This window comes from Drosophila rhopaloa, unplaced genomic scaffold (genome assembly GCF_018152115.1).
Source record: "Drosophila rhopaloa isolate 14029-0021.01 unplaced genomic scaffold, ASM1815211v1 contig_203, whole genome shotgun sequence".
Lineage (NCBI taxonomy): Eukaryota > Metazoa > Arthropoda > Insecta > Diptera > Drosophilidae > Drosophila > Drosophila rhopaloa.
This window is the reverse complement of record NW_025335088.1, coordinates 3,253,612-3,281,455: the sequence shown is the minus strand read 5'-3', so window position 1 is coordinate 3,281,455 and position 27,844 is coordinate 3,253,612. Positions and strand designations below refer to the sequence as shown.

At 37.6% G+C, this 27,844-nt stretch overlaps 1 protein-coding gene across 4 annotated transcripts in view; it reads left to right on the top strand.

The window, feature by feature from the left end:
* The window catches only part of LOC108041643 (fibulin-1), a 90,143-nt gene extending 65,206 nt beyond the window's left edge, over positions 1-24,937 (top strand). Inside the window, exons 8-13 of one of the 4 annotated variants that reach the window (XM_044460642.1) lie at positions 3,863-4,000; positions 8,260-8,704; positions 8,762-8,894; positions 17,223-17,311; positions 24,425-24,655; positions 24,728-24,937. In XM_044460642.1, coding sequence (XP_044316577.1) covers positions 3,863-4,000; positions 8,260-8,704; positions 8,762-8,894; positions 17,223-17,311; positions 24,425-24,655; positions 24,728-24,890 — 1,199 coding nt within the window. In that variant the 3' untranslated portion in view covers positions 24,891-24,937. Of the gene's footprint in view, positions 1-3,862; positions 4,001-8,259; positions 8,705-8,761; positions 8,895-17,222; positions 17,312-24,424; positions 24,656-24,705 lie in introns of all 4 variants that reach the window. The other 3 variants (XM_044460641.1, XM_044460644.1, XM_044460643.1) reach the window with 3 other exon arrangements.
* Positions 24,938-27,844: the final 2,907 nt, after the last annotated feature.

Here is a 27,844-nt window from a genome sequence, read left to right as displayed (position 1 = left end):
TTTTATAAGAAATACTGTTTCCCAATCAGGCAATATCCGATTTATTCGCCCAATTTTTTCAAACTACCTACTCTTACTCCATATCCACGTCGAACCTCATATTCTGTCTTACTTTAAGCAAATTTTCTCTCCTTTTAGATCTACTTCGTGTTAAGCCTGTTTACTTGCCCGGGCCCGATGGTGTTCCTGGATGCGTGCATAGGCATTGTGCTGAAGCCCTGTTCAAGGCTCTTCACAAATTATTCACCTTATCACTGAAAACTTGCCAATTCCTTCATATTTGAAAGGAATCATTTGTAATTTGTCTTCAACGACTACAGAGGTATAACAAAGTTGCCCGCTTAGCTTTTTAAAAAAATTATTCCTCCTCATTCGCAGCAGCTTTGTAGATCAATTTGTTTTTTGGGTCAACACAGATGTATTAAACCTAGATCCACAACCACTAACCTTTTGTAGCTCTCTTCATTAGTGATAAAGGGTTTCAAAAGTAGTTTTCAAAGAGACTTAATTTACTCTGACTTTAGTAAAGCATTTGACTTAGTAACTTCTTTATTTCTTCTTTGGAATCTGGACCTGTTTCCAGTTGATTCCCTTATATGAATCTTAAGTTATCTGAATGGCAGATCACTAAGGGTCCTTTTTAAAATGTTCTTTGATAAGTTTTTCCTGTTACTTACGGTGTCTTACAAGAAAGCCATCCGCTTTCTTTTAGATTATGTATTAACAACCTTCTCTCAGTTATAAGTCATTCTCGCTCGAATCGAATGTGGCAAAGGAACTGACGGTTAGTCCCAAAGCCGACCAATGCCATTATATCAGAGCTATTGCGTATACTATAGCGCAAAAACCAGAAATTTAAAAAGGAAATATCAGAATATGGTGCGCTCAACGAGCCTAAGAAATGTCGGTTTTCGAATCCAGGTTTTACCATCTTTCGCATAGATGCCGAACATTAAAGACATACGGCATCTGGCACAGTTGGCTTTTTTTTATACCCGTTACTCGTAGAGTAAAAGGGTATATTGTATTCGTGCAAAAGTATGTATCAGGTAGAAGGAAGCGTTTCCGACCCTATAAAGTATATATATTCTTGTTCAGGATCACTAGCCGAGTCGATCTAGCCATGTCCGTCTGTCCATCTGCCTGTCTGTCCTTCTGTCTGTCTGTCCGTATGAACGCTGAGATCTCGAAAACTATAATAGCTAGAAGATTGGCATTTTGCATGTAGATTTTAGGAGTTCCTACGCAGGGCAAGTTTGTTTCAAAATGGTGCCACGCCCCTTCTGACGCCCACAAGCCACAAGCTGTGGCCACAGTTTTGATGCTATTATGAAAATTTTAATTGATATGTATTTGTTTCGTCAATACCTATCGATTGGCCTAATAAAAGTTTGCCACGCCCACTCTAACGCCCAAAAACCCATTAAACGCTTAAGCCTGGCTAGCGCCTACATTTCTACATGGGGTAGATGGCGCAATACAATAGCGCCACCTAACGGATGACTTTGGAACAGCTGGCCAAGGTGCTCAACAGAGTCAACGTTAATTCTCGATAAGGATTTCTATTAAAGGATATTGCGATGGTTTTCATTTGTCAATACCGAACTATATCCCTAGAACTATGAAAATCAAATCAAGTTAGCCAAATTGGAGGTCTGAGTCCAACAATGGCGTATATGTGTATGTATGTATGCATACATATGTATGTATTTACATTGTACACAGTTGCAATTGCCCGGCAATTATTATATTAAGTTGCTTAGCTGAGTAACGGGTATCTAATAGTCGAGGCACTCGACTATAGCGTTCTCATTTGTTTTTAAATTCCTGTGTTCCGTGGAAAGAAGAGTTGACAACCTTTTTAGGAAATTTAAAATACCGGTCCTCAATCTGTTTTTCTAGATATTTAAGTGCTCGGTCAAGACTAACCGTGCTTAATGGTCAGTTTTATAATTGTTACTTAAACCGTTGTAAGGTCCAGTTCTCTCACGACCCGAAACAGTTTTATAACTTCGTTAACACCAAGCGTAAATCTTAGTCTTATACTTCCTCGCTTCGTTTAAAAACATGACGGCAACCACTGACATGACGGCAATAGCCGATTTATTTGCCCAATTTTTTGAAACTACTTGTTCTACACCATATCCAAGTCGAACCTCATATTCTGTCCCACATTAACAAAAGCTCTCTTCTTTTGGATCTTCTTCATGTTAAGCCTGTTTATTCGCCAGGGCCCGATGGTATTCCTGGGTGCGTGTATTGCGCTAAGGCACTGTGCAAACCTCTTCACAAGTTGTTTTAGAAACTTCCCGATTTCTACATTTTTTTTTTTTTGATTTGAAAGGAATTATTTGTTATTCCTCTTTAAAGAAAAGGTAACAAGTTAGAGGCCAGTAACTATAGAGATAAGTTGTCAGCTATTCCTAAGCTTTTTAAAAAAATTATTACTTCTCCTTTGCAACACTTTTGTTTCTCCGTGTCAACGTAGATCCACAAATCTCTAACCTTTTGGAATGGAGTCTATGATCATGCAGAAGGGAATAAATCGTTCTTCGGTACTCTGTACCTTTCTGCCCACTATTGGCTTCCGAGATTTAGGGTATAGTACTGTTATTACGCTGCTCACGGAGCGTAAGTGTTATTTATATTTTGAATATCTTTTGTCTCATTTAATTGAGTCATTCACTTAAATACCTTAAAGGGTAATCCATTTTTCAGCTGTATTTCGTACAACTAAGCGCAATTGCATATGGGTGCCTATTAGCGACAAAAACACATCCGACCTGCTTAACTAAATAATTAAGTTCAAACACAGATTTTTTTTGTATTATGCCTTACTATTTATTTATTGAATCTTCTCCTTTCGGATACTAACAATAAGTGTAACAAATCCTATGGTATTCTAACTAACAGTCTGGTACTGACTTATGGGTCCCTGAGAATTATTGCTGCGAGTTGATTTCGAGATGATTTTGGGTGCACAGAGAGTTTTTCTTTGTGGGTCTTTTTTTGTCTATGGATGTTTTGGTTGCGAATATACCATGGTGCCCCAGTGATTGTCCTTAGGATTTTTTATTTTGAGCGCTGTATGATGTCAATGTGGCTGCCGCTCGCTTGATCGAGCGTTTAATCCATTTTTCATTTAATTTCATTATTTTCATTTCAAACACAGATAACTTAATATATTTTTCCACAGCTTAAAATGCACACTCTCATACTCATTCGTCAAAAAACAATAAAATATTATCGATTGCTTACAGTTATTTTTTTTTTGAGGTGCATTGTTTATGAACGCATCATGAAATCGATTTTTCATTTACATTCTCCAATGTTAGTTATACAATCAAAAGAAAGATAATTAATTAAAGTTAACAAAAAAAAGTTTTAGATGAACTACCTCCTTTTTGTATACATATATTATGGTCAGCGTATAAATAAATTTTTTATCAAATCTGAAAACACAATAATTCACCATTAAGAGATTTGATAAAAATATCTTTTGCAAGTGAGGGTATTTCAAAGTATTTTTCTTAAGTAACGCTGTTTACTAGGCAGTGTCTTTGTTTTTTTTTATTTTTTAACTCATCTTGTCGAAAAAATGTAGTCTTTAATATGTAATCTTGAAGAGCGGACAAGAAAATTAATTAAGCGACTTATAAACTGCAAAATGTTTAAATCTATAGCCATCACAGATAACTTTGTTTAAATAATTCAACGTCTGACCTGAGCTTAAGATTGTAGTACTTTTCCCCAAAGAGGAATTCCAATTGCCCGTACGGCACATATTTGGGCCCAATAGTCCTCCCTTTGTGCTTTATACATATTTTTAACATATGTTTAATTTTTATTTTACATTTTTAAGATACGAATGAATGTGTGGAAAGGAATCCTTGTGGCAACCATCAACGTTGCATTAACACAAATGGGAATTTCCGCTGTGAAAGCCTTCTTCAGTGCTCGCCCGGATACAAATCAAGAGCAGACGGGAAATTATGCATAGGTACGTGACAATTTCCATTATGAAAAAGAGTAGAACGGAAAAACCAACGGCTAAGTTCGCATAGGTACGTGCCGCTAAAAACGTTAATCCCTCAAGGAGTTTCTAGGAAATTTTTATAGATGGTCGATGGTGCTCTGTGGGATTATTCATTTGCTTAAATTTTTTATAATATTAATTTTCTCTATCCTGATACTTGTTTTTAAAAAGCTAGTATGTTCAAGTAATTTACAGTTTTCTTGTAAATCTAGTATACATAATTGTGCAAAAATCCATATCAATTATATTGGCTTAGGGTAAGAAGTCCACATGATTTCGTTAAAGGAAATGAAGTACTTAAGACACACCCGGATGAAGATTTAATATAGGATGATCCTCCTTGGGCCAAGGCTTCTATAAAAGCTTCAAGCTACAAGGCTTCTTAAAGCTGATTTAAGAGCATGCAGCCGTGAAGTACCCATCCCAGCAGGATATCCACAAGATACAATGCATAAATTACAAATACACCGTGTTGGAAAAATCATATATGCTTCTGATTAGCTACGTACCTAGGTAAAAAAACAATATGTTAGACAGTAACCGACCTTTATAGGGCACTCGGTAGTGACACATGTATACTCTAGCAGAGCGTATTATTATTTTAGTCAAAAGTTTGCAACGCAGTGAAGGACAAAATTCCGACCCACAAAATTTTTTTATACTGGATCAGTATCACCATGTCGATCTAGCCATGTCCGTCTGTCTATCCGTTTTGACAAAAAATAGTCCCTTAATTTTAAAGCTATTTGGATAAAAAAGGGCGGTCAGCCTCTTTATCACATAGCTCAAAATAAAGTAATAATTCATTGAACTTTTCTACACATAGTCATGATATTTTTCATGAATAACCAAAATTTGTTATCTGGACTGTACTCAAAGTTCGAAAAGTTGTGCGAGTTGGAATACTTTCTACATAATCACATAACGGTTACTGCTCTTATGTTTATATTTGCTCTGCTATCAGGTAAAATTGCTGACCTTCATTTCTGGGGACCTATCGGTGTTTCAGTGCTTTTTAACCATTAGGACCATTTATGCTTTAAATTAGCTAACCTAGTACTCAGATCGACAAACGAGTATGCTAGCGTAAAAACTTTAATCTTTTCAGTGTGACCAAAATTTCGAGAGTTCATCAGATTTAAGCGTGCTACGGTCGTACTGCCAATCAGCTGGGTTTGTTGACAAAGCCTAGTATCCAGATCGACAAACGATTACGCTAGCGTAAAAACTTTAATATTTCCAGTGTGACCAAAATTTTGAGAGTTAATCAGATTTAAGCGTGCTACGGTCGTACTGTCAATCAGCTGGGTTTGTTGACAAGCAGTTAAAATTCAAATATCGTATTTGCGGGAAAGAGCCTTTAAAATATGTTATCAAATACCTTTGCAAGACAAGTCTGCCGCTGTACAAAGAAATTAAAAAACAAAACAATTTAAATTTAACAGTTGTTTTTTTAATTTACTCATATTTATTTGCTAATTTAAAGTTCATAGCTGCACTTTTATTGTGTTTTTTCGTACATTTTTGACCTAAAAAACATTTTGCTTCGACAAGAGGCACCGCAGATAGTATTAATGTTATTTTGTCCTCATATGTAAACTCCTGCAATCGACTTCTGCGAGTTTTTTGAGTTTTTTCCCTCCATTTCTTATAATGCTCAGTGAGAAGCGCACGCCACAAGATTACATTTTTTAATCTTTTCGCTAGGGTTCACCAAAAGTTCATTTCCGCAGACTGGCAACGCTATGAAATTTTCTGGTATTTTTTCGTCCATCTGAGGACCGAGGTGAAAAAAACCCTTGACGAAAAGTGAACGCCAGCTGTTTGCCTCTCGCTCTCTCTCATGACTGGCGGACAGTTTTTGTCGATCTGAGTACTAGGCTTTACAGTATACCGTTAGGTTGCCGCCTAGTACTTTAAGTTAGCGATTTCATTAAAAATAGTTTTTTTAAATTTTAGTTTTGGTATTTTTGTTATAAATATAGTTAAGTAGCCCGATAAAGGTATTGTCTGCTTTCGGATTGATAAATTAAAAAAATGTAGAAAATAAATAAAGAATTGTCTAGCAAGCAGAAGCTATCAAAACAAGAGCAAAAGTAATCAAGCTCTTTAAATAATTTTAAGAATAGCCTAAACTTAGACAATTGTGGTAGCAAACTGATAATTAAGGTAATGCTAAGTTTGCGAGTGATATGTGTTTATCCCAAATGGCAACCAATTAGCGTTGGAGTCCAAAAGGTTTCGTTTTGTATGGTTTGGTCATGAACTGTCTACAGGTTTGTCTAAGCAACTAGCACTTATGGTTTAAAGTTTGTGAATATGATCCACGGCGACTGTCTCTGATGATTGCGATCGAAGATGAGAAACAATCTTAACAGTTTTAGTTAGTACAAATATGCTTAAGTTAAGTTAAAAAGGTTGAAAGGGGAAATTAAATTGGTACATGCGATGGTTTGCGTCAGTTATTACTTTGCGGTGTCGGCAGATTGCTAACGTTGGCTGACTGACGGTCTGGTTGCCTGACTATCTTGGCGGTAAGTGTTGTTATATTTTATATCTTGTTTACTTTTGTGCCTAACATAATAAATGAATTATGTAAGTCGATGCGTTCAAGCATTTTCCCGACCGTTGAACATTTGATAAGCTATTGCCAACTTATTAATTACAAATTGGCTGGAGTTGGAGCCGAAAGGTCTGAAACGGTGTCTTCCCTCGTGAAGATAGATACCTTTCGGGATTTCCATAATATATATATTTTCAAGCGGTGTATTTAATATAAATCGGTAGCCTGACACAAAACTGGGGTTTAACCTTATGGTGGTAATGCTGAGGTTGGCACACCCAAATCTAACACGGATATCAGTAAGTACGTTTGCAATTTCCGTTTGTCAATTGAGCTATCAGTATACAAATTATGATTTGAATGTGTTATCACGCGCTGTCCCTCGCAATTGCCACCGTGGCTGGTTGTTCTTATGAGCGAGCCGGGCGGTTGCCACTGGCTCTCTTCTCTCTTCTTTTAGGAAGACTATGTCGGGAGTAACTGACTCCGTTGCTAACGGCCCTTAAGGCACGATAACCAATTTCAATTAATAAGGTAAATGCGGACGGCCAATGCCGGAGTTTTATTTTCAAGCAAATGCTCTTTATTGAATATCGAAATTAAAACTGAAAACATATATGACTTTACGTAAGCTATGCGCGGCCGGCAGGCCGACCGCTCGTGCAGCAAAGTGCTGACACTAGCAAAATCAACATAACTCACCATACCGTGCACCAATAGGAACAAGGCTCGGCCCCTAAAGGCGTTTATGCTGATTTTGCAACTAAACACTAGGGTGTTCCTATAATCACCCAAGATCTGTATCGACTTATGAATACTCCTTAACAGTGCTAACATGCATGCTTGCATTCATGAAGTCTTGTTAGTCTTGTTTCTACGTGTCCAACACAATCAATAGATTTCTGCGTTTTATATATGTTGGAAATGTTTGTGTGTTGCTGAATTTTGGGCACACCTGGGAGGGTGATTTTTGATTCGAATATTGCTATGTTATTTTTTTAAGTCGTAGTATATTAATGTCCATTCTGAAACTACCATCCGTTTCCAAAATGCGCATTGAATATTCCTGAATGATTTGCGATCCACGTATCGTTTGTGCTTTGTGGATATTTCCGGAATAAATAGTTTGGTACGCTGCGTGGTATGCTCATAGGTATCCACTGCTTGCTCAATGTAAGATTTCGTTCGTTTTTTACCGCATCTACCCTCTCGCTTCCGCTTTACTATCTATAAGACATACAATGTTCTCCTGATTGGATCATAGATTGTTTCGAACAGTTGGATCAGCATTCAATATCACTTACATATCATAGTCGTACTCTTCAGTTCTTGAGCCCAATTCTTGTTGCGACTTCCCGTTACCTTTTTAGGGATGATGAGTGTTCAAAAAGTGGTAGAAATTTGTCATCTTGTTCTAGCGTGGCGTTTTCCTCGGAGTGATTTTCAGCTATTTCGACTCCAGATCACGTCACGTACATGTTTGTTATTTTCTTTATTTCTGATGCTAAACCATTGATAAAGAGTCTTTCAACCCTATTGTCCCGGCGATAATTTTAACTTTGACATTTTTGATTTTTAGGACGCACAATTTATCAATCACTAAAAAACAATACATTTTACTCGTATTATAAAATTCTGACGTTTCATTTTTACCTTATAGATATTGATGAGTGCGATACTGGTGAGCACAACTGTGGCGAAAGACAAATATGCCGTAATCGCAACGGTGGCTATGTATGCACCTGTCCGATAGGTCATGAGATAAAGCGTCTAAGCACTGGTGTTAGTACATGTGTGGACACCAACGAATGCGAGCTGGATCAACGTGTTTGTCCGTCAAATGCACAGTGCTTTAATACCATAGGATCTTACTATTGTGAATGCAAAGCTGGATTTAAAAAAAAAAATGATAATAATAACAACACACAATGCTTTGATATCGATGAGTGCCATGTGGTTCCGGGTCTTTGCCAACAGAAGTGTATTAATACATGGGGCGGATATCGATGTACATGTGAACACGGATACGAACTAGGACAGGACAACCGCACATGTAATGATATAAATGAATGTGAAGTTCATAAGGACTACAAGCTATGCATGGGGTATGTATCTGACCAATCGTTTTGAAGCATGTGATAATCAATATTATCAAATCTAAGATTCTGTATTAACACTGATGGATCCTACCAGTGTTCTTGCCCTCGTGGTTATTTGTTGTCTGCTGACCGGAATACTTGCCGCGATATCGATGAATGTGCCACTGATTCCATAAATCAAGTGTGTACTGGCCGGGTATGTATTTCACTGGGAATTCTATTTTGTAATTTTAAGGGCTTAAGATCTTATAAACTGTTATACAGAATGGTCTTCTGTCGGTCGGCTTCTTATTAAATCTATAAGATCTTGAAATAACTATTTCCAACATATTTTCTATATGTTGAGTGAACATATAGAAATAGGCGATATCAGACCCAATATAAAACAAGAAAGGAAAGCTAACTTCGGGCGGAGCCGAAGTTGATATACCCTTGCAGAATACTCTGTATATAATATTCTCCAAAATTATTCATATGATGCCTTCTTAATACTTATAAAATATCCCAACTTCCTAACTTTAAGAACACCAAAGTTATGGCATTTCCGATCGTTCAGTTATATGGCAGCTATAGGATATAGTCGGCCGATCCTTATGAAATTTGATAGGTCGGATTGATTGGCCAAAAATAAAAGCCATAGAAAATCCCAACTTCCTAACTTAACAAACACCAAAGTTATGGCATTTCCGATCAATCAGTTATATGGCAGCTATAGGATATAGTCGGCCGATCCTTATGAAATTTGGTAGGTCGGATTGATTGGCCAAATATAAAACCCATAGGAAATTCCAGCTTCCTAACTTTTTAAACACCAAAGTTATAGTATATCCGATCAATCAGTTATATGGCAGCTATAGGATATAGTCGGCCGATCCTTATGAAATTTGGTAGGTCGGACTGATTGGCCAAATATAAAAGCCATAGAAAATCCCAGCTTCCTAACTTTACAAACACCAAAATTATGGCATTTCCGATCAATCAGTTATATGGCAGCTATAGGATATAGCCGGCCGATCCCGTTCTGAAATATATACTGCGTGCAAAGGAAAGAAGGGTGTGTGCAAAGTTTGAACTCGATAGCTTTAAAACTGAGAGACTAGTTTGCGTAGAAACAGACAGACGGACAGACGGACATGGCTATATCAACTCAGGAGGTGATCCTGATCAAGAATATATATACTTTATAGGGTCGGAGATGTCTCCTTCACTGCGTTGCACACTTTTGAACAAAATTATAATACCCTCTGCAAGGGTATAAAAAAACACTTAATAAAAAAGCATAGTTTTTTAAGAGCAAAAATTATATTTGATTCACAGATTTACTAGGGTGGTCCGATAAGTACTTAGCCTCCAAAAGAAAAACGAAAATTTTGGAAAAGAGGCGATTTATTTCTCAACATAATCTCCTTATAGCTCGATACACTTGACACAGCGATGCTCCAACTTCTTTAACCCGTCTGAAAAATACGTTTTCTCGAGGTCTGCAAAATAGGCCTCTGTGGCGGCGACGACTTCCTCATTCGACGCAAATTTCTGTCCAGCGAGTGACTTCTTCAAGTTTGGAACAACTATCTCGCGTATCTTCAATCGGCGGTCTGCCAATACGAGATCGTGGATTTTGTCACGTTATCCTCCGTGGTAGCCGTTTTCGGGGCATCTGGGCGTGGCTCATCAAAAACCGACGTGCGACCACGTTGAAACTCGTTAAACCAATTTTTGATGGTCGCCATCGAAGGAGCAGAGTCACCGTACACAGCACCCAAGCGCCCTTTGATTTCTCTGCGCGATTTCCCTTCAAAAAACAAGAATCGAATCACAGACCGATATTGCTCTTTCTCCATTTTTCTAAAATCCGCGGACACGTCCGATTCCACACGCAGTCAAAACAAAACTACGAGTCCGATTCGGCTGAAATTTCGACAGTAGCCGTCTACGAGAATGTACTACACGATAGTAAATTTCTCTTGCGATAGTGACGCCATCGGGCGGTGAGGATAAGTACTTATCGGACTGCCCTCGTAAGTAGAGCATTGAAAACCCATGCTGGTAAATTAAGAATGGCAAAATGGACATTTCTGTCAAATTAATTTTTTCTATTGTTGGTGTTGCAAATGATAACTTTTTGTGAGTGATAAACTAGTTGGGCTATACCAATAGCAAAGATTATAATAAATTAGTCAGAAGTGGTAAGCGAGCTGCCTAAAGGGATCTACAATGGTTTTAAGAAGTCAAGGCTAAGCAATCTTCTCGAAGATCTAATCAGGGTCTCCCTCCAGCTTACCTCAAGCTATGGTGTAGTTATTGGTCGCGATTACTTTGGTAGTGAATAGATTTGTACGATTTTTTTCCGCAAAATAATTTGAAAATCTAATACTTTGTTGAACAAGAAGATACATGTATTTCTTTACCTCGAAATTATGAGCTGGTAAATTAGTAAAGCACGTTTATAAACAGATAAAAAGAAATATTTTCATTATTTTCAAAATTGTGTTTCTGTCTTCGATTACTTCACTGGGCGCCCAAGTAATTGTAAGTGCTCGGTAGCAATCAGATGCAAAACATTGCAAACGTAATATCAATAAACTAATTTAATACAGCTTCAGATCGACCACCCAATTCCAAGTTGAGAAGAAATGGAGCAATGTTTACCGGGTGTTATTGAAGCAATAAGCTTACGCATACGGCTCCAAGCTAAAAGACCAGTTAGCCTTTTTTTTATAGATTGTTGAACACGCCACACAAGGATTTACCTTGTTTTCGTGTATTGACAAATTATTTTTAAAGATCCCCAAAAAATCGGGTAGCGGGTGCTCCATTCTTGGGCAATTCAGGTGTGGTCATAGCAGGTCATAAGTTAATCAGGATGTGTTGTTATAGAAGACGACCGTGTCTGTCACGGCCGAGAATCCATAAGTCTGCCGGGTGTCGTCTGCGGAGACGCCGTCGACCCAGTGTTATGTCTTGCCAGACAGTTTGCATGTGTGAGCAAACGTTCCCGGTATCGACTTGAGGATTTACAAATCGTCTCCGTTACCGTCGGCACTCCCGTGTCCTGGAACATAACTCGGTTTTCTACATAATGGTGCCACTTCACCCCTAGCATCCTCCTGAGAGCCTTTGCAATGCACGTTTGCTGATCCACAAACTCGATCAATTTGTCCCTTCCAACAAAGGCGACGGTCTAAGGTAACTCCGAGGTACGTCACCTTATCTTCGTGCTTGAGCCTATTCCCATCAATGTAAAGGCTACGCGAACGGCCAGGACATGCTGCGTTTTGTAAACATTAAGCGCAATGTTACATCGAGAGGAACAGCACTCAAATTCGTCCAAGAATGTCTGGACACGTGGGGACGCAGACGTAGTGGTGCTACCAGCTGCAAGAAATGCAGTGTCATCTGCATATGTGGCCAGGAGAGTACCACGAGCAGCTGGACCAAGGACGCTTCCCTGCGGGACACCAGCACGAATTGAGCGAAGTCCAAAACGGTGTCCACGAATATCTACAGCAAACTCCCTATTTTCTAAGAACGATACAGTGAGATTCCAGAGTCTTTCAGGCAAAAGCGGCATTAGCTTGTAGAACAGTCCTTCGTGCCAAACCCTGTCAAAGGCCTGTCGATCATCGAGAAAAACGGATGAGCAGTATTTGTGGTCTTCGAAAGCCCCCAGAACATGGTTAATTACTCTGTGCACTTGCTCGATAGCACTATGGCGACAACGGAAACCAAACTGGTGGTTTGGAAATGAATTTTCAAATGCGTTAATAGCTAGAAGTCTACCAATCATGATCTGCTCAAAAATCTTGGAGAAAGTGGAAAGCAAACTAATCGGCCTATAAGATTCCGGGCAACATGGGTCTTTTCCGTTTTTTGCCACCATTGTGACTAATGCTCGTTTCCAAGGTGATAAAAAAAAAGCCAAGGTCCAGGCAAGCATTAAAGAGGAGACAGAGGATGTACAATGACAAAGCTAGGCAGAGCCTTTGCTACTTTGCCATCAATCGCGTCCATGCCAGGAGCTTTAGTAGTAACCAGTCGCTTTATATGACCACGTACCTCATCTTCGTCTACTGGACGAACAGTAACAGGAGGGACAAATGAAAGTCCTAACCTAGAGATTGTTGTCTGGACTTCATCGCTTGTTGCAAATTCAAATGGAGTAAAGCGAGTTTCAAGATCATCAGCAAATACTTCAGCAATCTCGGAATCACTGTGGACCCAAGTCCCATCACCACGTTTAAGGGAAAACCTCTGAAACGGGTCTCTTTTAAGGTTGCGGGTGCATTTCCAGAGCGCAAATCCGTGGTTCTGGTTAGGTCAATTGCACTGAGCTTGTCCATAAAAAATTCTGACTTGGCCGAACGGAGGACTTTCCTTAGCTCTGATACAGTAGCCTTCCACCTTGCCATATCGATGGTATGCCTCGTCCTCATCCAGACACGGCGAAGTGCATTACCGTTTCTGGCCAAGGCAGCAATTTCTGGCTTTGAATAAGCCCAAGATGGAGGAGGAATAGGTATACTTCTAGGAGGAGGGGCAGCTTGATGGATCTGTTCAACTAAGACCTCAGAAAGAAGAGAAGGTTGTTCCTGAGTCAGAGCAGTAAGTTGCGCACTGAATCTTTTTAAATCCGACCCCGGGGAAGAAGCCTGGATTTGGTGACGATCGTATAGGCAGCCACGCAAAAATATATCTGGAGCGGAATATGATCAGAGGAAAGTCCCGGGCACTCTAAGATTGTAAGGTGGTTGCTCGGGATGCCTTTGTACACTGCAAAATCAATGGCCGTCGAGAGGTGGTCAATGATCCAAGGAAAATGAGTGGGTCCGCCAATAGCCAAAATCTGCATATTTGAGTCAGCAATAACTGACATGTTTCCCCAAGTGCATGATCGCCTGCACCCCAGAAACTGTGGTGCGCATTGCAATCCCCTCCAATGAGAAAGCGGCTACCTACAGAGCCAAACAGACGCAAATATTCCTCTGCCAAACCCAGTGACCAAACTTATGGCAACTGCTTGCAGGTGAGGCTCCGACATTGTGGCACTTAGGTGATAATCCAAACAGGATTTGATGATGACAGCAGCACCACCACGATGTCGATCATCAGGGTGGTTGGCAGAGTGAACAGCATATCCATTAATGTGGTAGAATGACCGGCTGGTAAAATGTGTCTCTGAGATCAATAAAATGTCAATGTTGCGTTCCTGGAGGAGGTGCTCAATCTCGAGTGATTTGCCAACTAAGTTTTTGGCGTTCCAAATAACGATATTTATACTGATTGGCGTGCTTAGAAATCACGCTCTATAACATTTCTAGGGTGGTCGTCATTACTGACATCATTTGATCATTTGATCGAATGCTTCCTTAATCCATTAATAAATTCCAGAAGCCTGTCCTGAGTAGGTTGTTCAATCAAAGAGGTCTTTTCACTTGGATGTAAATTAGCCGATGGCGAAGTCTGACTTGAGGATGCAGAAAGACGCGTAGTAAGCCAAGCATTTTGAGCCGGGGGCATGGCAGGCTTAAAAGTACGTTTTTAAGTGGGTCTACGCTCTACAGAACCAGTGGGCTTACGTCTTTCAATAGCCTCTAAATAGGCAGGACATCGACGGGAAGACGCACTATGATTAGAACCACAGTTAATGCACTTGAGTTGTTCCTCATTTATGGCCAAGCACCTCTCCTTGTCTTTTGTCTCATGGTCACCAGCATATCTGGCACACTTTGGCAAGAGTGAGAAAAATTTTTAGAATGTCCAAATTCTTGACATCGGAAACACCTTAAAGGACCCTTTCTCTGAAGCTGCGGTTCCACTTTAACCACCTGGTAGTCAATTATCTGGATATCATATACATTTTTGTTGTTTTTAGCTGGTTCCAGTTCAACAAAGAATATATCCCGGTTCGCCTTCCCATTTTCACCAGGGGGGTTGAATACATTCAGACAATCCACGACCAAGTTTAGAGGTGATTGATTCATTATTATTAATGGAAGTCATTGTATCATCACCATCATCATCATCGTCAGACAAAATAGCAAAGCATTGTTCTATCCTAAGTAGGTAGAGTCTTCTTGACTTGAAGAATGTGATTGTATGGTCATGCTAGAGGCTGCAGCTTGAGGACGTTTATGGTCGCCAACAGGGTTTGGCAGCGATGATTTATTTATATTACTACCTCCGAGTATGTCAAGATTACGTATTTTCCTTAGGTTATTTACCTGAGTAAAGCGTTCTTTATCGGCAGCATTCTTACTAATCCACTTGGGGGTAAAAATAGTCATAGTCGGGACAGGTGAGGTGTCTGAATAAATGGAATCATCAAACTCATCAGAAGTATCAGAGAGGCACCTATTGGCATCAAAGGCAGTCGCCTTGGCATTCCTAGAGGCATTCATAACAGCTACTTTAGCAGCTTCGTCTGTATTGACTGGTAGTCGCGTAACTTGGTCCTTAGCAAAGACCGAGTGCTTAGCTACATGAGAGTCCTGATTGGTTTCACGACAACCTTTCGTCGAGATGGCTTGAAATTGGAAGACATCTTTTTTGGGAACTACACCAGCATCTGACATTGTACTTGCGTAAAGAAGAAAAGAAAATAAAGAAAAACAAAGTTTACCAAGCAGCCGGCCTGCCAACCGAAGGCAAGGCCGGCAAATGTTTTCTTAAGAAACTCAAAAGAAAAATCGTAGACACAAAAAACCAAAATGTTGTAAAATTTTTTTTTTTTTTTTTAATATGGGAGCTCTGAAATAAACACAACCGTTTAGTCTGACACATTAGTCGAGACGGAGAATATTCTGTAAATTATATTCTCCCAAATTATTCATATGATGCATTCTTAATACTCATAAAAAATCCCAACTTCCTAACTTTAAAAACACCAAAGTTATGGCATTTCCAATCGTTCAGTTATATGGCAGCTATAGAATATAGTCGGCCGATCCTTATGAAATTTGGTATTAATTAATTGGCCAAAAATAAAGCCCATAGAAAATCCCAACTTCCTAACTTAACAAACACCAAAGTTTCGGCTTTAAGATATAGTCGGCCGATCCCGGCCGTTCCGACATACATATATACTGCGTGCAAAGGAAAGAAGGCTGTGTGCAAAGTTTCAATTCGATATCTTTAAAACTGAGAGACTAGTTCGCGTAGAAACAGACAGACGGACAGACGGGCATGGCTATATCAACTCAGGAGGTGATGCTGATCAAGAATATATATACTTTATAGGGTCGGAGATGTGTCCTTCACTGCGTTGCACACTTTTGACCAAAATTATAATACCCTCTGCAAGGGTATAAAAAAGAATACATGGAACAGTCCAGAATGAAAAGAATGTAAGCAGCGCAATTGGGAACAGGCCATTCAGTGGGCTTACGGTGTTATTAACATATTTAAATATAGTTTTTTAAAAATGTTTTTTCTTCCGAGGGTAACACAATTTAGATGACAGTTAGTGGTGGTCTTAGAACGAATTCTTCGCCAATACCCGCCAGGACACTAGCATTCTTAGACATTCTAGGCTTGCCACCATGATGTATTTTTATTGAAATCCGGAAGGAATAGGAATGTCTTAAGGACAATAGCGCCAAGCCATAAGATTTCCTTCAAAAGTTTTCGGTTTTCCTCGTTCATGGTCAGAATGATTTTTAAGACCTAAGGAGACTTTTTAATAAATAAAAGAAAAACAAGAGAGAACGCTATAGTCGAGTGCCTCGACTATTAGATACCCGTTACTCAGCTAAACAACTTTATATAAATATGCTATTGTATTGCGCCATCTACCCCAAGACATTGGTACCACTGGCCATGAAAGGCGGAAATGTAGGCGCTAACCAGGCTTAAGAGTTTAATGGGTTTTTGGGCGTTAGAGTGGGCGTGGCAAACTTTTATTAGGTCAATCGATAGGTATTGACGAAACAAATACATATCAATTAAAATTTTCATAATAGCATGAAAACTGTGGCCACAGCTTGTGGCTTGTGGGCGTCAGAGGGGACGTGGCACCATTTTGAAACAGACTTGCGCTGCGTAGGAACTCCTAAAATCTACATGCAAAATGCCAATCTTCTAGCTTTTATAGTTTCCGAGATCTCAGCGTTCATACGGACAGACAGACAGACAGACAGACGGACAGACGGACATGGCTAGATCCACTCGGCTAGAGTGTACTTATATATATACTTTATTCTTATCGTGCACAAACTTGCCAATAAATGCAACAATCTCCAGCTGTACGCAAACTTTTGAAAGCATGTTATTTTATAAGGTTTTGGGGAAATACAAATTATAAGGGTACCAAAGAAGATACACATTTTTTAAAATATAGAATGTGAAGGTAATTGCTGGGACTATCCGTAACAAAAATCATAATTTTTTTATATCACGTCTAGCCCAAGATTTTTCCTATCAAAGTGACAAATTAAAAATTATTTGGCCTGTACGCAGAGATATGACGCTGAGTGTATAAACTTACCATGGTAAACTTCCTTTCATATTTAATTTTCGTTATTTTTAGAATGACATTTGCACAAACACCCGAGGAAGCTATAAATGTACTACCATTAATTGCCCATATGGATACACTAATGATCAAGAGCAAAAAAAGTAAGTGATAATGAACATTATTTAAAGTTGAAATTAATAATGAGTCTAAGTCATTTTTTTTGAATATGCTTGCCAGCTGTGGCTTGGATTTTGCAAGTTTTTCCTTATTTTGTTTTTTACGATTTTTACTATAATTTTTTTTGCACGAAATTTTTTGTACCATTCATGCTTATTCTCGACCTAGTGGGGATAAAAAGCACAGTTACCCAACCGACCGAGGGGCTTAGCCGTGTATCATACGGCACGATTCGCAAAAAGATAGACGCGAGATAAGAAAATATAAAAAAAGTAACAGTAAGATTAATTTAGTGCCAATGAAGCTAGTATTAATCGTTTTAGGAGCGGCAGAGAGTCAAGATTTGAGATTATCGGAAAAAGAACATAATACTCTGAGAGGCTAATGCAAGGCATAGTTAGATCTAAAATGATTTAATATTAGGGAAATATAATTTTTAGTTAATCTACTTGGCACAGAAAGGGCAGTCAATATCACCATGTATAAGGTTATAAATAAAGATAGTACCAAGCATCCTTCTACGGTTACCTAGGGAGGGAAAATTAATCAACAGAAGTCTACTAGAATAAGCAGGTAAGTTAAGATTTGCATCCCAGTTTAGGCGCCGTAAAGCAAAAAGAAGAATTCAATACGACCAATATGTATTCCATGGACTCCAGACGGGAGACCCATACTCTAGAATCAAACGGACTAGCGAAATAAATAAAGTTTTAGTGACATAAGGATCATCGAATTCTTTTGACCACCTCTTAATAAATCCAAGCACTCCTCTGGCTCTATTAACCATAGACGAAATGTGATTAGAAAATTTTAATTTAGGGTCCAAGAGAACGCCAAGATCGTTTACAAGAGTTATTCTATCCAAAGAGCTGCCTCTTATTGTGTAAGTCGCGTATAAAGAATTGACCCCATAAAAAGTCATCAGCTGACACTTGGAACCGTTTTAATTTAGTAAATTATCTCGGCACCAGTTTTGAAAATTATCTAGATCGGATTGCAAGTCTAAAAGGCAGGAAATGTCCTTATAATGCAGGCACAACTTAACATAATTTACGTACATAAGTACGAGAATGACTTATAATTGCGGAAAGATAATAATAAAAATAATAATAAAAGTTAATAAATAATGTAAAAAGTAGCGGACCCAAATGGCTCCCTTGTGGGACACCGGAGGTTATACGGAGAATTTTAGAAATTTAATTTTTAAAAAGGAACCTTTGTGACCTGCCATTAAGATAACTTGAGATCCATCTAAGAAGATCACCTGTAGAACCTAACAGGTCAATTTTATGAACAAGAAGTAAGTGATTTACTTTACTAAAGTCAGTGTAAATGGAGTCTGTTTGAAAACTACTATTAAAGTACTTTATCACAGATGTAGTAAGCTTCAGAAGGTTACTGATTGTGGATCTAAGTTTAATAAGTCCGTGTTGACACGGAGAAATAAATAATCTGCAAAGATGCAGCAAATGAGGAGTAATGATTTTTTCAAAAAGCTTAGGAATAGCTGAAAACTTTTATATACCTCAGTTACTGGCTTCTAACTTGTTACCTTTTTTGTAAAGAGGAATAACAAATGATTCCTTCCAAATATTTGGGAATTGGGAAGTTTCTAGAGATAAGGTAAACAACTTTTGAAGAGGTTTGCACAGGGCCTTAGCGCAACACCTAAGCACGCACCCAGGAATACCATCGGGCCCTGGCGAATAAACAGGCTTAAATACGAAGAAGATCCAAAAAAGAGAACTTTATGTTAAAGTGGGACAGAATATGAGGTTTGACTTGAATATGGTGTAAGAATAAGGCTAAGATGAATAATCTAAAGTAGAGTATGTCGTTTGAAAAAATTGGGCAAATAAATTGGCTATTGCCTGTTTTCGAACGACAGCGAGGAAGGATATGAATTAAGAAGAAGAAGATTTACGCTTGGTGTTCACGAAGTAATAAAACTGTTTTGGGTCGTGAGAGAACTGGACTTTACAACGGTTTAAGTAACTATTATAACACTGAGCATTAAGCATGGTAAATCTTGACCGAGCACTTAAATATCTAGTAAAAACAGATTGAGAACAGGTGTTTTTATATTTCCTAAAAAGTCTTGCTAAACCAAGGTGATTTATTGGAAATTGACGGATAGTACCACGGATCACAGAAATTAAAAAAATTGTTTATTGCAGTGTTAAAAACATTAACTGCTCAGATGTATTATTGCATAAGTAAAGATCATATTATTTAAAGCCAGAAATGAAATTATTTAGCCTCAGAAAGTCTGCCTTGCGAAAACATTGCATTCGTTTTGATGATTTTTCTTCTATAACTCTACCTATGTGAAATGTAAGTTCGATTGTAGGGTGATATCGATCTCCTGGTTGCGTGAGTGGTGCTACTCTTGACAGAAACACACCTTCAGGATTTGATACAAAACACAAATCAAGACCTAGTGAATTTCGAAAATGGTTTACTTGAGATAAGGATACGTCAGGCAGGCCGTCAATAAAATCATGCTGTGCTATAGGTAGTAAGACATTCGATCCATCCTTAGTGGACCAAATAACTCCAGGTATATTAAAATCACCTAGAACTTACCACTGATCCCAATCAGAAAGCTTATTTGCAACAGACTTAATAACGGAAAGGTGATTTAAATAATCAGGAAGTTTAGACAACGGCGGAATATATGAGCAAGTTATGTATATAGAGCTACAAGGAAGCGATAACTTTACACAAATAAATTCAATGGTATTGAATTACTCAAAAAATAACTCCTCTGACGGGAGGTTTGAATCAACTCCAATTAAGACTCCACCTCCCCGTCTAGAGGGACGGTCATACCTATATATTGGGTACTTGCCTGGAAAAACTTCGGAGCTAAAGATCGCCGGCTTTAACCAGGTTTCTGTAAACATAATAAGATGAGATGCAAAGGAAAGGCTATCAGAATACAATTTAGTGAGCTTGCTACGCCAGCCTCTTCCATTCTGATAGGAAAGAAGGAGGCTAGAAGTTAGTTTTTTGAAATTGGTATACTGGTTTGTCCTCGACTAGGAAGTTTTACTCCCTTCTTCTTTATCTTAGCCTCTTTTACAACCATATTATCTGGCCAAAAGTCGCCTTTACATTATTACAATTGGCTTTAGTTTTGTCTTGTATATAAGGCAATACACCAGAAGATGTTTGATCAGGGGAAAGCCGAGAAGCCTTAGGGGACTCTTCTAACAGCTATTAAACTATTAAACTGCGAATCCCGATCCTCCAGAGAGGAGATCATCAGCTCGGCGAAAACTATCTCTAACAACTCCGAAAAAGCTAATCAGCCCCATCAAGCCGCCGAACGATTTCATCTCGTTCGCAACCTCCACACAAGCATCACAACAGAACAGCAAATTGGGCACCATTGAAAGGTCATAAATTGTCCGGCCAGTGAAACCGGCTCACTTGGTGTGCTCCATGTTTTCACACAGCCAGCAAGTCATATTAGATTGGTCAGCCCTAATTACGAGGCTTCATTTTTTGCAGAAGCAGACTAAGTTTTTTTTACTCATTTACCTATCGGAATTTATAAGCGAGCAGTTATAAGTACCGCATGAGCGCCGAAACTGCACGTTTAGAACTTTCAAAACAAAGATAGCGGGAGCGTAATTTAATGCAAAAACAACACTAAAAACAGCACTACGACTTATGACGAACAACGCACAAAAGAGAAACGGTGGGGTTACAAGAAAAGAAAACATAGAACAGAATTACGAAATTAAAACAATATTTAGGTATTATTACAAAAGTGCAGAAAGATTAATAGTTCACTCGCGAAGCTAACGGAATTTAAATGTATGTTTAAATAACTAAAAGAAAAGAACAATGGTTTTTATACAACCCACCGATGGGATTAAATGAAACAAAAATACAAAATCACTTTGAAAGTGAAAGTAATTTAGTAATTGTTAACTACTGTAACGACTCTGTTTAGTGAGACGGTGTAGCTAGTCCAAAACGGGTGTTCGCTAGCTTAAATATTGCCACAATCTACTAGGCTATTTAAATTAAGTTTGAACAGAAACTTTATGTGTTAAATAAAAATATTAACTTTCATTAAGGAATTATATGTCGCGACGACACAGGGTATTGTCTTATATTGTCGCCATATGCAAACTTTTTCAGATCTGATTAATCTTTTACTTTTTTATTTCACATTGTTTCTAAACAGCTATATTTGAGCAAGTCAGTTAAACAAAAATCGTAATTAAAAAAAAACTTTATAAAGAAGAAAATAATTTTGTTGTTCCCCGCTTTTCTTCTTTATATTTTTGGATTACAAATTTAAACGGTGTTTTAGAGCAGGTTGGGGTGACTATTGTTATCATATTGCCTTCAAACGATTGTCATGGAAAGTGGTGGTTTAGAAAACACCTAGGGCAAAATGATTTTGGCTAGTTTTAAGTTGTATGATAGGAATTGTTCGTTAATCTATAAGCCAAAATCATTCTTTGTCATAATCAGCAATTTAATGACGCTTTTAGATTTGTCATTTTATAATATTGAGCAGGTTTGAGAGTAAAGCGTTGAGATTTTTTATATTATCACTCCAATCACGTTTTCATATTAATTGTTATTTCTGGTATTTTAAATTTTGTTAGTGCTGCATATTAGGGTAGGGGTGGTAAGTTCTTGCACTTATTGCCCGGAAGTACAGAAAAAAGCATTACAGCATCACGACAAAATTACAACGATTTCGTCTTTTGCGGCCCAATCGAAGGTGACAACAAAGTTACTACGAAGTTGAAGAATACAGGGATATACAGGCGACGATATAAGCTTACCTTAAAATAATTAATGTTGAGGAGAAAAGTGAGCTTCTAATATCTAAACAATTTTGTGAATTATTATTTTTTTTTTTTTCCGCGGAATCGTTAATAAATACTGTTAAAACAAGAATGGAAAGCTAACTTCGGGCGGAGCCGAAGTTGATATACCCTTGCAGAATATTCTGTACATTATATTCTCCAATATTATTCATATGATGCATTTTTAATACTCATTAAAAATTCCCAACTTCCTAACTTTAAAACCACCAAAGTTATGGCATTTCCAATCGTTCAGTTATATGGCAGCTATAGGATATAGTCGGCCGATCCTTATCAAATTTGGTATTAATTAATTGGCCAAAAATAAAGCCCATAGAAAATCCCAACTTCCTAACTTAACAAACACCAAAGTTTCGGCTATAAGATATAGTCGGCCGATCCCGGCCGTTCCGACATACATATATACTGCGTGCAAAGGAAAGAAGGCTGTGTGCAAAGTTTCAATTCGATATCTTTAAAACTGAGAGACTAGTTCGCGTAGAAACAGACAGACGGACAGACGGACATGCTTATATCAACTCAGGACGCGGTCATGATCAAGAATATATATACTTTTTAGAGTCGGAGATGTCTCCTTCACTGCGTTGCACACTTTTGACCAAAATTATAATACCCTCTACAAGGGTATAAAAACGGACCAAGATTGCTGCCTTGCGGGTCACCGGAAATAACACGGAGAATATTAGAAATATAATGAAATTCAGATAACTTTAAATTCATTTAAGGAGATCAACTGGATACCCTAACAGGTCAAGATTCTGGACAAGAATTAAGTGATTTCCAGAGTCAAATGATTTACTAAAGTCAATGTAAATGACATCTGTTTGAACACTACTTTTAAAGCCCTTTATTACCAATGAAGTGAGCTCCAAATGGTAAGTGGTTGTGGATCTACGTTTTAAAAATCCGTGTTGACATGGAGATATAATTGAACTACAAAGGTGCTGCAAATGAAGAGTAATCATTTTTTCAAAAAGTTAGGGAATAGCTGGCAGTAACCAGCTTCTAACTTGTTACCTTTCATGTGGAGAGGAATTACAAATGATTAACTCCAAATTTTAAATTGGGAAGTTTCCAGAGACAAGTTAATTATTTGTGAAGGGATTTGCACAGGGCTTGAGGGAAATACCTAACAACGCACCCAGAAATTTGTCATAAGGCCCTGGCGAATAAACAGGCTTAACACGAAGAAGATACAAAAGAAGAGAGTTTTCAGTTGAAGTGGGACAAAATACAAGGTTCGTTCGATTTAGATATGGTATAAGAATAAGGCTGTAATAAATAATCTCGAGTAAAGTAAGTTCTTTAAAAAAATTGCGCATAAAAATCAGCAATTGCCTTATATGTGGTTTCATATCATATTTTCAAACGACAGTGAGGAATAATAAGAATTAAATTTACGCTTGGTGTTAACAAAGTTATACAACTATTCCGGGGCTGCGTGAACTAGACTTTACAATGGTTTGAGTAATTATTATAACACTTAGCATTAAAGCCTAGTACTCAGATCGACAAACGAGTACGCTAGCGTAAAAACTTTAATCTTTCCAGTGTGACCAAAATTTCGAGAGTTCATCAGAATAAAGCGTGCCACGGTCGTACTGTCAATCAGCTGGGTTGCCTCTCGCTCTCTCTCATGACTGGCGGACAGTTTTTGTCGATCTGAGCACTAGGCTTTAGTCTATAACCCAGATATCTGTGGTTTTTGTAATAGAGTTTGGTAATACTGTAGTTACTCAGAAAGTTGTGGTTGATTATAAGGTTTTAAGTAAAAAACGATTTTGTATTTTATTTTCACTTTTAAAAGGTGGTTTGCTTTTCTGAAGACGGTGATATTTGTAGGGAAGATATTTCGATATATGGTTTCGAAGTTATAGTTTTTCTTTTTTCTACGGTTCTGCAGGTCATTGCACCTTATTAAACAATGCGTTATGCTAATGGAGATTAAGAACTGTTTTGTAAGGTTCGAAGATTTGAAAGGGACAGTAAGATCATCGTTTAGTAGGACTAGTGGCGAATGATTTTGAGAATGGTGCAGGAATTGGACAATGACATTTCCTTTTCGCTTTTTTCTAAGTAAGCCCTATTGTGAATGCACAATCTTTATATGGACGATATCAATTAAAAATTTCTTGCAAATAGCGTTTGTGTTTAATACGCATTAACAGTTTATAATATCTTGTTTCACTACCTTTATTCTTATAAATAAAAGTATAATACTTTTACTTTTTTTTACAGCCGGTGCCGACAAAGCACCAACTTCTGTGAAGGAGAAGATTGTTACACAAAACCGTCAGCCTACACATATAATTTTATAACCTTCGTATCCAAGCTAATGATATCTCCTGAGGGTCGACCCATCTTTACATTGAGGGGTCCACTTTGGTATGATAACATCGATTTTGATCTCAAAATTGTCCGCATACAAGCAACCAAGAATATTCAAAAAGCTACTGATAAGAATTTTGAGTAAGTATATATATTTAAACTCACTTTTTAGAAATTTAAAATAATAAAAGTATTACATTTTTGAATTTATAGGACCTTAAAAAACAACAACCAAGTTAATGTATTACTGATGAAATCTCTAGAGGGACCACAGGACATTGAATTGGAACTTAATATGACAGTGTATACAAACGGAATGCCACGTGGAAAAAGTGTCGCGAAATTATTCCTTTTTGTATCTCAACATACATTTTAGCAATAAACTCAACCATTAAATTATCGTAAATTTTGTTATATCTTAACTTTTTTATTAAATTTCAGTAAAACGTGTTTTAAAGTCTGTTAAATGTAAAAATAAATATGTATAATTCAATATATGCGATTTGGTGATAAACAAAAATACAAATAACCTAATATGGTTTGCCGTGACTTTGAGAAAGACCCCAGTCTTTGGCAAGGGCCTTTGGTCCTTTATTAGAGTCAATTTTCTTGGAAATCTTCCGGCAGCTTACTAAGCTTTTGAAGGATTGAAGAAAAGCTTGAAAATTTAAATCCAATACGGTTTCCAAGACAACATTCTTTCTTTTTAGAGCGGAGATAAGAAGCTTTGATTTTATAAAGTGATGTTTTACAAGTTGTAAGCTAAGCATAAAAAAAAATTCTACTCTGCCGTGAGCCGAGGTCAAGGAGTAGAACGATAAAACATAGATCTTTGACCAATAGACCCTTTAGATTATCGGTACATGGAAGCCTATTCAAAAAACACAGAAAATCATCCTACAAGAATTTAGTACAGCTATAAACTTTAAATATTATTTGGTAATTTAATCATTCGATTTCAGAGTGCTTTAGCATTCATAAGAATTTTAAGTCCACACTACTATTTATTTATGTATTGATGTGATGAAAAATGTCTGCACTCCATTGTTCTTTTAAAAAGTTTATTTTGTTTCATAGTGTTAAATAGTACATTTATAAAAAAATAATGCCTGAGCTAGCAGTTCATACCGAAATTCTGATTTTGAGGGAATTTTTTTTCTTATATTTTGCAATTTTTGGGTGATATTCTATTTCATCATATAATTGATTCGATATTACATATTAGGGAAATTGTAAGGAAAACTATAGGAGAAATTGCAATATAATGAAAATATATAACCTATAAAGCTTTCGCCCTTCACAGTGAATGGTCGTGTTATTGTTTTGCGCTCCGAATTGTTCATTTTCTTGTTGAAACCACCTGGGTTACTTAAATCCTTTTTAAAGTTTCTACAACTTTAAAGGGACCCCCCGTTTCTAAAAATCGTTTTTTTTTTATTTAATTCGAATCTATAACTATTCAAGAATGTTCCGTTAAAATTTCAAGTGAATATTTCAAAAACTTTTTGAAGACATAGCAGATTTATGGTGGAAGCGTCAGGCGACGGCGAGAGCTTCTTAAAACTTTAAACGCGTTTTTCCCGAAACAGTATTTTTACGACTGGCGCATGAGGTTACTCAAAAACAAGAGAGAACGCTATAGTCGGGTGCCCCGACTATCAGATACCCGTTACTCAGGTAAAGGGAGTGCGAGGGAGATGGAGATAGAAACTTTGATCACGCATAACTTTTTAACGAATGGTCCGATTTGAAAAATTTCTTCTACATTTCGATAGGTATTGATAAACACAATAAAACTGCATTTTTACTTTTCCGAAATATTTAAATTTTTAAAATCGTATATAAGCGATTGTGGGCGTTAAAGGGGGCGTGGCACCTTTTTGAAACAAACTTGCGCTGCGTAGGAACTCCTAGAATCTGCATGCAAAATGCCAATCTTCTAGCTTTTATAGTTTCCGAGATCTCAGCGTTCATACGGACGGACAGACGGACATGGCTTTATCGACTCGGCTAGTGACCCTGATCAAGAATATATATACTTTATAGGGTCGGAAACGCTTCCTTCTACCTGTTACATACTTTTGCACGAATACAATATACCCTTTTACTCTACGAGTAACGGGTATAACTATTATTCCAATCGGTTCCAAATTTGAATACGTTATTCTATACATATATATCTATGGCATAACATAGAATAAATCAAATCGGTGAAGAACTTTTTTAATTTTCAACTTGATTTGTGGCTGAAAACAAGGCGCTTTTAAAAAAAAAATGTTACAAGGGGTGCCATTTTGTCAAATTTTGGGCGAAATGAATAATCCTAGTTCATGCCAGAGCCAAACATGTACTTTTCTTAAACTCGTTGGAATTTTTGGTTTCATATGTTCCAGTGAGCTGAAATCCCATGCTCCGCCAAAAAGAAGGGCTTTTGCTCAATGACAAAAAAAAAACAAGAAAGGAAAGCTAACTTCGGGCGGAGCCGAAGTTGGTATACCCTTACAGAATACTGTGTAAATTATATTCTCCAAAATTATTCATATGATGCATTCTTAATACTCATAAAAAATCCCAACTTCCTAACTTTAAAAACACCAAAGTTATGGCATTTCCTATCGTTCAGTTATATGGCAGCTATAGGATATAGTCGGCCGATCCTTATGAAATTTGATAAGTCGGATTAATTGGCCAAATATAAAACCCATAGGAAATCCCAACTTCCCAACTTTACCAACACCAAGGTTATAACATTTCCGATCAATCAGTTATATAGCAGCTATAGGATATAGTCGGCCGATCCTTATGAAATTTGGTATGTCGGATTGATTGGCCAAATATAATACCCATAGAGAGTCCCAACTTCCTAACTTAACAAACAGCAGAGTTATGGCATTTCCGATCAATCAGTTATATGGCAGCTATAGGATATAGTCGGCCGATCCCGGCCGTTCCGACTTATATACTGCGTGCAAAGGAAAGAAGGGTGTGTGCAAAGTTTCAATTCGATATCTTTAAAACTGAGAGACTAGTTCGCGTAAAAACAGACAGACGGACAGACAGACGGACAGACGGACATGGCTATATCAACTCAGGAGGTGATCCTGATCAAGAATATATATACTTTATAGGGTCGGAGATGTCTCCTTCACTGCGTTGCACACTTTTGACCAAAATTATAATACCCTCTGCAAGGGTATAAAAAAAGGTGTAAATTTTTTTTATTTAAGACTTCAATCAAGTGGATGCAAAGTTACAAGCCTAAAAAATAATATATGTATTTACCAGCCCATTGAAAATCATTAAAATTTGAAGTTTAGTTTCTTTAACATC